The sequence below is a fragment of the Schistosoma haematobium genome, chromosome 7 (assembly GCF_000699445.3).
Source record: "Schistosoma haematobium chromosome 7, whole genome shotgun sequence".
Classification (NCBI taxonomy): domain Eukaryota; kingdom Metazoa; phylum Platyhelminthes; class Trematoda; order Strigeidida; family Schistosomatidae; genus Schistosoma; species Schistosoma haematobium.
In genome coordinates this window covers 3,775,805-3,785,102 of record NC_067202.1, presented here as the reverse complement: position 1 = coordinate 3,785,102, position 9,298 = coordinate 3,775,805, and the positions used below count along the sequence as shown (strand labels likewise).

Genomic DNA, 9,298 nt, shown 5'->3' with positions numbered 1-9,298 from the left:
CACCGTCAAGGCATTTTATTCTCAGTTATAGAATGTTAGTTTTATTTTTATACGAATTACTAATTTCATATTTACTTACGTCTGTTACCCCTCATGTAGGAGTATAGGCCTCTCATCAGAATTCTCAATCCAACTCTTTCATAGAAAATCCTTTATAGTTGTTTCTAGTTGCTATTTGTCCTTTGAATTTCTGCTTTCAGTTCCCGACGCAGTGTGTTATTTAGCCTTCTTCTTTTTCGTTTCCATTTAGGATTCTAAGTTAGGGCTTGCCTTGTGATGCAGTTTGGCGATTTCCGTAATGTATGTCCCTTCCATCTCTAGTGAATTGTCTTTATTTCCTCTTCAGCTGAAAGCTGGTCTGTTCTCACCCACATTCAAGTTTTACTGATGGTATCCAGTCAACGGACATTAAGTATATTGTGTAGAGAATTGTTTATAAATGCTTGTAAATATTTGCTGATGGTTGTGGTAATTCTCTATGTTTCACCTCCGCACAGTAAAACTATCTCGACGTTCGTATTGAAGATTATGATTTTGATATTGGTTAACAGACAGTTGCTTTGAGTTCGATACGTTCTTCAATTGTAGGACTGCTGTCCTTGTTTTGTCAATCCTCGCTTTTACGTCTGCACCAGATCCTTCTTGTTTATCGACGATGCTACTCAAATCCTTCCATAGAAATCATTAACTTAATTTCAAAATGTTAATAAGTTTATCTAAAGATTAGTTAGTGGAAACAGTAATAGCAGACAATAGTTTCATTGAAAATCAGTATAGTCTCATTTACACACGATCTATTTGTGTAAACCTGTTTTATTAGTCAATTTAGCCACATCTATCGACAGATGACTATCATTTATTGTAACATAAAGATCAGAACGGATATTGAAAGAAAACGTATTAAGCCACTGTTAGTCAACCGTCATTATATATATGTAAGTGTCTAAGAAGATCTCATATTATTTGTGTTGTTATATTATGAGAAAAGCTCACGGGTGAACTTGAGGAAGCTCTAAGACGCTCAGAAAGAGCTGAAGATATTCCATCCAATCATCTTTTGAAAGAACAATGCACAATCTCGACGTGTGTCTTCCATATTAGATAAATGACAAAAAACCCTGTATGCGGATTGGATAACTATGATGATGATTTCGTTTTTACTAAAAACTATAAATCCCTGAAAGTTTTGTACCATATTTGACGCTCTTTCGGAATAGCATTCCTTCTCACTCGTCTTCTCACTTCTCATTTTGTAACTTAGAGGGTTCTAACGTTCGATTACTCAAGTTGTACGCGGTATATCATAGAGTTTAAGCTCTAGGTATAACATATATGTAAGTTTCTTTTTAAAAAAAAGAAGGATGACCTCAATGACATTTACTTCTTAATAAACATTCTATCTCCTCCATCTCCTATTGACATATGAATTATCAATGTTAAAATGTTATTTTGTAACAGAATTCCAATCTATTCAAGTTTGTATTTACTCTCATTTATTCTTAATTATTTATAGATAGAACAATACACTCTTAATTGAATGAATGAAAGTAGATACAATCAAATTTAATTAAAGAATACCTTTAAGAAGAATAAGATTATTGATAGTGTTTCTATTTAAGCCTGTGTCAGTTTATCAAATCATTATTGTTATATAAACTGAAGGAATTTCTTGAACGTGTTAACAACGTGTCAGTCAATGTTAATATTTATCTGATCAAATTGTTCTTTATTGCCTATTCAAGCTATAAATTTATTGCCATCTGGTTTTCTTGAATAACCACCATTAGTTGCTTGAGTATGATTTGCATCTAAATAAAATGGGAAGAAATTTAAGATATACAGTTATATTACTAATGAGTAGTTAAAATAATCTTTTAAAAGAATATTTAATAGCTCAATTATTGTATGCTGTGAAAAAGATTACACATATGAAACTTGTTAAACTTTATACATAAGGAAAAGTTAACTAAGTTTATCATTCGATTACTTTCAATTAGTATTTCATCATTATAGTCCTGTACTGATATTTACGAGTAATTCAGTGAATACGAATACTACAACACTTTACAGAATTGTAATTGAAACAAGTTCTAATGAGAAGCTGTGACCAGTGGAGCTAATCCTTGTCGGGTAGAGACAAGTATCTACCTCAGTACAACGGAAGTTGGTCGCGCGATTTCGTGGATTGGTTGATGTTAGACACTACCACCACTGGATGCCGGCTCAGTAGTCCAGTTGGTTAAGCGTTCGTGCGCGAGACCGAAGGCCCTGAGTTCGAATCCCGCGAGTGGGATCGTGGATGCGCACTGATGAGGAGTCCCACAATAGGACGAAACGGCCGTCCAGTGCTTCCAGGTTTCCAAAGGTGGTGGTCTAACATCAATCGGTTCATGATCTCAATCAAAAACATTTTTTTTGTTTGTCTAGTATTTAATCATATCATTCTTGGGAACTCCGTATATTTCAAAAGTGATCTCATCAAAGTTTATATAACTCGGAGAAACACTGTGAAATAGATAACACTGAGATGCTTAGTCAACTCCACATGGGGTCCCTCCGGGGGCTACTGCCGGTCTGAAGCCCGGATAGACGAGGAGGGGTGGGCATGGGGTTAGTGACCCCATCCCATAGAAAACTAACCCGCTAAAAAACGCTAACCAGAAAAAAATTATTCAAGGAATTTAAACTGTGCCCTGGGAATCAGAAGGTCTTCGTTTAGAAGAGTTATGACGCCTCATGATGAAAGCTGAGTTCCTTCTGAAGTTACGAGGTCGATGCCCCTTCTGACAACCAGAGCAACCATTTATTTAGGTGCATGGAATACTCGTACAATGTAGGAGACCGGGAGAGTTTTCCAAATTGCTGCAGAAATGAGGAGATACAACCTAGAGGTGCTTGGGATTAGTGAAACACGTTGGAAGCAGGTTGGACAACAACGACTAGCTTCAGGGGAGCTTCTGTTATACTCCGGCAAGATGCTCAGTCGTCCATATAATTAACACGGTGAATAAATTTTATTATTGAATTTTCTGATCAGAATGGTTTTATTGAGAAGCTTTCTTTATCATCTTGGACAACATGACCAATGCTTACTTAACATATATATGAAATGTTATTAAGATAAAGTCCTAGAAGTTACTTTGTCATTGCCAAGCTGATTGGTTAATTAAGCACCAGTTAGTGCTAGTTGATTTGTCAAGACTGAACTAGTGTGATTCTACTATTTCAGGTTTTGTAGTCCAAACCGCTTGACGCATGTCTTGCATTTTTATCACCCTCCTTCTGATTTACTTACTTACGCTTGTTACTCCCAATGGAGCATAGGCCAACGATCAGCACTCTCCAACACACTTTATCCTGTGCCTTCTTTTTTAGTTCTATCCAATTGTTGTTCATTCTTCTCATATCTGTCTCCATTTCTCAAAGTAATGTGTTATTTGGTCTTTCTATTCTCCTTTGGCATTGAAAATTCCAAGTGACGAGGGCTTGCCTTGTGACGCGATTGGGTGCTATCCTCAATGTGTGTCCTATCCACTTCCAGAACTTCTTGATTTCTTCCTCCCCTTGAATTGGGTTTGTTCTCTCCCACAGTAGTTTGTTACCGATAGTTTCTGATCAACGGATACTAAGTATTTTGCACAGACAGCTGTTGATAAACACTTGTATCTTCTGGAAGATTGATTTTATAGTTCTCCATCTTTCCGCCCCATACGATAGAACTATCTTGACATTTGTATTGGAAATTCTGAATTTGGTGTTATTTGACAGACAGTTGTTTTGAGTTGCAGATGTTTTTCAATTGTAGATATGTTGCCCTTGCTTTGTCGATCCGCGCCTTCACATCTGCATCAGATCGACCGTGTTCATCAATGATGCTGCCCAGATATGTAAAGGTTTTTACATCCTCCAAAGCTTCTCCGTCAAGTGTGATTCGATTGTTGCATACTGTGTTGTGTCGGAGAATCTTGATTTTCCCTTTGTGTATGTTGAGACTTACTGCTGCTGAGACCGCCGCTGCTGCACTGGTCGCCTTCTCCTGCATTTGTTGTTGCGTGTGCGATAGAAGAGCTAGATCATCTGTTGAATCTAGATCGTCCAGCTCCGTCCTAGCTGTCCACTGTATCCCGTGCTTCCTCCCATATATTGACGTCATCATGATCTAGTCGATCACCGGGAGAAAGAGAAAGGGTGAAGGTAAGCAACCTTGCCTGACACCGGTCTTTAGTTCGAACAAGTCTGTAAGCTGATTGTTACGAATCAATCGAAGTGCATTAACAAACGACTATTAAGTAAGGGGATAATTAACATAATATACTGACAGAAATTTTGCTGGTGAACTAATAGTTTCCACTTTAATGGCCCTGACCAGTTCATCTAAACAAAGGCTAAAAAAAATTAAGAATCATTTTAAATAATGTAGTTTTGTATGGGTGTCATGTTACACTGAGGTGCGTTATAAACTTATTTCAATTATGAACCAACAAAATTACAGTCTAATAGTATGGATGTTCTAGTTTATTTCAGCATTGTCAGCAGTTATCAGCTGACGTCTTTTTGATTCTCTAAAATGGTAAATATAAACTGATAACCTTATTTTGAAATACACAAAGAACGAATTATGAAAGCGATCAAATCTTTTTTTCATTTGTTCTTTTCGAATTGTACATTTTACTTTTCTAATTCAGTATCTAGATTATTCTTTTCTGTATTTCATGTAGTTTATTTTGACTTGTTCACTGTGTTGATATGATGAATAGCAACTGATACATATACGTGCTAGGTGATATGTTATGTACAGTCAGTCAGCTACAACGTAGGATCAAGAACATATGTGCATCGATCCAAGTTGCAATACCTCATTAACACAGCAAGATGAACACCGGATTCATAGAAGTAGTCAATTCAACTGTGGTAATATATAAAAGAATTATTGCATATAAAGACAAGTACAGGAAGAAAGAATTAGCTCGTAGAAAGAAAGATATGAAGCGATTTTAATCTCATAGTTTAAAAGAAGACAAAGTGTGTATACACCTACGCCATTGTGATCGATTCTGAACCATGTCACCAAGAGTCTACAACCATTGGTTACGATAGTCACGCGGACCCCAACCAAGTAGTCTGCATCTACCAACATGGTTCAGACTACAAGTTAGTGACTTCAAGCACTGATGCCACGTTTTGGTTTGACCGCCCCTAACTTTCTTTCAACCATCCCGAACGCCGGTTAGCATTGCACGTCGTGGTAATCGGCGTTCAGGCATACGTAACACGTGGCTCCTACATCGATGTTATGTACAAGGACCTGATTTTTACATATTTTTTGGAAGGTAATATATAAAGGTATATTTTAACTGGGGTTTCATTGTGACATCAACTATACAAACTTATACTTAAATAAAGATATCACTAGTTTTGTTATTACCGATTGCTTCTGAAACATGTTCAAGTCGTTCTCTACAATCACTTGTCCATATTGTAAATGGTTGACTTGGTGGGGGACGTATAATTACAGGTTTTGGAGGTCGATTTTTAAGCACCCTCCTAAAAACAAACGTTTAACAATACACAAAGAAATATATTCAATTTTTAAGATTTCGATAATTATAAAAGAGCGTCATTTCATATCTTTTATGTTGTTCATTGGTGACGAACTGATAAGTTAATAGCTGGAGGGTAATTTTAAAGAAGGCTAAGTGTGAAAAAACCAACAAATGAAATCATTAAATGAAGAAATTATTAACTTGTCCGAGTCATATCGGTGGAAGAACACTACTTGCTTAGAGTGCGTGTTGTTTTTTGTTGATGGCTGAAGGCATCAGAGAACAATAATCAAAATTGGTTCAAATGGCACAAATTCACTCATATTTTATCTTTCCTTACATCTCAAGTTTTGAAATCATCGCAAATCTTCCTATCATGATAATTCATTCTTTCGTGCCGAATCATACCGTCCGAATATAGTACTTTATACTTCTGATGCTATTACTACTTTTTGTACTCAAGCGTTTGTTTTGATAATTTCACCTTACTGTGCTAATGCAGTATGGTAGCACAAACCGATGCACAGAAGTTACAGGTTCTGTCATACTTATGGCTGTCTAAATGGTTAGTCACACAGACGTTTGAGCTAATGCGAACACTGAAAAAGATTGTTGCATTAACAACCAGTTAACTTCACTAAATATTTGAAAAAATAACATTCTACTTATGATCGGAGTAGGATCATACTAGTAAAAGATGAGACTAATTATATTGAGAACTGATGTTAATTATTCTATTAATGGTGTAAACCTGGTGAGAAAAAATGTAAATTTTTGAATATGCTCTTCTTCGGATGATAAACGTTATTTGACTAAACATAACGGCAAAATAATCCAAAGTTGATAATAACTATATAGATGGATGTAATCGTAAACTTCTAAATCTAAAACTTCACTTTTAAATTGACCACTATCATTCCGTTTTCTGTTTTTTGACTTTTACGCTAAGCTGTAGATTTACTAAACCTAGATTTGTTGACTATTCAACTCTGAAGATGCGTAAAGTACTATTCTTGTTTAATGCATAAAACGTATTAAGTTAAATTCTGTGTAGAAGTGTGAACATCAACTTCTGAATTTTTTTATCCTAAAACAAAATACCAGTCGTGCGGTTCCACTGTCTAGAGTTCGATTCAATAACAATACATTACTCCTAACGATTATTCAACTAGCCACACAGAGTAAGAAGACTAATAGTAAATGGGAAGTTATTTCACCAACGGTCAAATGAATGAAGTAGTATTGATATTTCTAGGCTTCCCATGCACGTATCTCTCTCTATAGCTAGTCAGTCCAGATATTAGACGCTACGGGACATCTGCTCATGATTCAAATATACCTCTCTACTCGATCACTCTGGAATTCCGCTTTTATTGGTTTAGTGATCATTTTATTAAAAGATACTTAAACATTAGTACTGTAAAGTCCTGAGTATTTGCAACCTGTCTAACCCTACTAATCTACATCTGTTTCTCTTTTTATTACTCATCTGTTTTAATTTCCCCCTCTCTTTATCTGGTTCTTTTTTATGCCTCGTCATAGAGTTTGTAGACTTGAGTAGGTTTAATTTGATAATGCACAGTCCACTTTTCGGTTATGAGTCAATATCCAAAACGATTTTGTCGTAAAGAAACTTTATCAAAACAGTGACGTGGATCATAATCTTAGAAGTAACGTTGCAATAGTTCATCCAGTGACATCCTTATACGCTTAGTGTATCTCATTCTTTTTCTTCAAAAGACGGTACAGAGACTTACATGTTTAAAGACAGGGCATAATATAGCTTAATCGTAAATACATCCGTCGACATGCTTTTCATATGCCAAATCAACTAAATATTTAGCACGCTTTGGTTTGCGAGACAAACATCACAAAAAAGGTGACACGTATCAATTTGAGAAGAATAAGACTAGTATTTTACGTTACCATTCTAATTTGATCTACCTATAAGCCATATCTCATGTCTAGGAAAGCGCAAATTAGTATTACGTTTCGTATGGCACAAAATCATAGAGGCTAAAATCAAAATATAAGGGTAACCCCCCTTGATGGAGTGTTCGTAAACGAGAACAAGTCTTCTAAATTGCGTGTTAGTCCACTTTGATAAGTTTTTTTTCATCTTATTACGATAGATTCTTAATATACTTCGACACGCTTGTTTTCCAGTTTACCGATCATGGAGAAATTTCAGTGTTTTCCGAAACATCGCAAACAATATCGTATTTTTTCCCGAAATTTGAAGTAGTTTTGGTGAGTTATTGAGCAAAAGCTGAAATTTTTACAAAGCTGACATAATTTCCCACAAACTCGGGAGATTACGTTTAAAAGTTAAAGAAAACGGATTTTAAAACAGTGCATACGCCATCGAAAAAAAACACATATTTGATCATACTTTGTTTTACTAGATGTTTCTAGTTGTATCAAAGCCTCAGCGTTGGACTTCCACCAGTGGATATGCTGGTCATAGTTTGCTTTTAACCTGAAATCTAGATCATCGTTTGGAGCCTCTGGATCGAAATATTCGATCTTTCGTATACACCAAAGTTTATGTTTTTAACTTACTGTATGTCTGAGACTAGAAAGAGTGTGGTGCGTGCAAAGTTTATTCCAAGGATCTTCCAAACGTGCCAAATGCGGAGGAAGACTGAATACTTTGTGCTTCACTAAAGTTAGATCTATTGATGGACATACCTCTTTTTTAGGCAACCGCGTCAAAGTATCATCATTTTCGAGTGTAATTGGTGGGTGCGGATTTCGTCCAGATGGACACATAATTGCCTAAAAATTTCGAAAAAACGACAACTCTTGTTGTCATGTGAAACGGTTAAAACAACAATGAGTAACATGAAAAATGCCTTTGCTAATATTGTTTATTGTGTTGAATTTTTTTTGCTTGACAAACCTTATCATTATGAAAATACATGTTACTTAAGTGGGCAAATAGTATGTTGTGTTAAATAAAACCACATGATAAATAGTTCTGTAAATCCCCAACATTGATCCCGATCTCAATTATTCAGTAGGCATACCTTAGCTGAAAGCTCTCGGTCACGCATCCGCACCAGATAACGAGTGTGTATGCTCTGCTATACATTCCTTGTAACTACTAGCCAGCTTAGATCAAATGATTCTCAGTATATCAACAATCTTCAAATGGTTCAAGTGGTTGTGGACGGAACAGAAGAAGCTTTCACTTAACAAGCTTCTGTGTCTAGTAGCAGGGGATCACCAAATCCTCCAGGCAGGAACCTAGGTATGTTAACAATAAAACAGGAAAAGAAATTAATAAATCATAATGCGATACTATCCTTAGTCCTTAAGAATAGATCAAGTTGCCTCATAAAGGACTCCTGAGAAGTTGCTTGAACTAGCTCGGCCGCCAGCAAATTCCAGCATTTGACAACTCTTAAAGAGTAGAAGTCGTGTCTACAGTCCGTTCTGCTATGTTGTTTCTCCAGTTTTTGGGTGTTACCTCTTAGTTTAGTGTTGGAACTAAGCTTAAGTAGGTGTTTGAGAGGATGTCCAGAAGTATTACGGATACTATAAGCCATCAGAAGGTCACCTCAAAATGTATCTTCGAATCACTTCATATCTGAATCCTGATCTGACTGGTTTAGTATACTTAAATAATATAGATGATACGTGTAAAGTTGTTGTTAAATCCGAAATACATGTGGCATTTCCAGTAGTTCTTTTGTCTGAAGATGGTCTACATTGATGGATGCATTCATCATAAACCCACTTAGCGATGCATA

The 9,298-nt window shown here is 36.1% G+C and overlaps 1 protein-coding gene across 2 annotated transcripts; it reads right to left on the bottom strand.

The window, feature by feature from the left end:
* Window positions 1–1,470: 1,470 nt before the first annotated feature.
* MS3_00009454 (uncharacterized protein) lies at window positions 1,471–8,346 on the bottom strand. 2 transcript variants are annotated; one of them, XM_051217831.1, is made up of 5 exons: window positions 8,235–8,346; window positions 8,106–8,201; window positions 7,936–8,069; window positions 5,426–5,544; window positions 1,471–1,808 (listed from the first exon to the last, which is right to left on the bottom strand). In XM_051217831.1, the coding sequence occupies exons 1-5, from the start codon at window positions 8,313–8,315 to the stop codon at window positions 1,738–1,740; spliced, it is 501 nt and encodes a 166-aa protein (XP_051064256.1). In that variant the 5' UTR covers window positions 8,316–8,346; the 3' UTR covers window positions 1,471–1,737. The 2 variants fall into 2 exon arrangements, with proteins under 2 accessions (XP_051064256.1, XP_051064257.1); XM_051217832.1 differs by having other exon boundaries at window positions 8,106–8,337.
* Between the last annotated feature and the right edge of the window lie 952 nt (window positions 8,347–9,298).

Bases quoted from the DNA above. Each gene is read 5' to 3' on its own strand.
- MS3_00009454 (XM_051217832.1), bottom strand. From the start codon at position 8,315: ATGTGTCCATCTGGACGAAATCCGCACCCACCAATTACACTCGAAAAT. The intron at 5,545-7,935 runs GTATGATCAAAT...GTTTGTTTTTAG, and splicing joins GAAACATCTAGTAAAACAAA to GAGGGTGCTTAAAAATCGAC. The intron at 1,809-5,425 runs GTAATAACAAAA...CATTTTATTTAG, and splicing joins ACATGTTTCAGAAGCAATCG to ATGCAAATCATACTCAAGCA.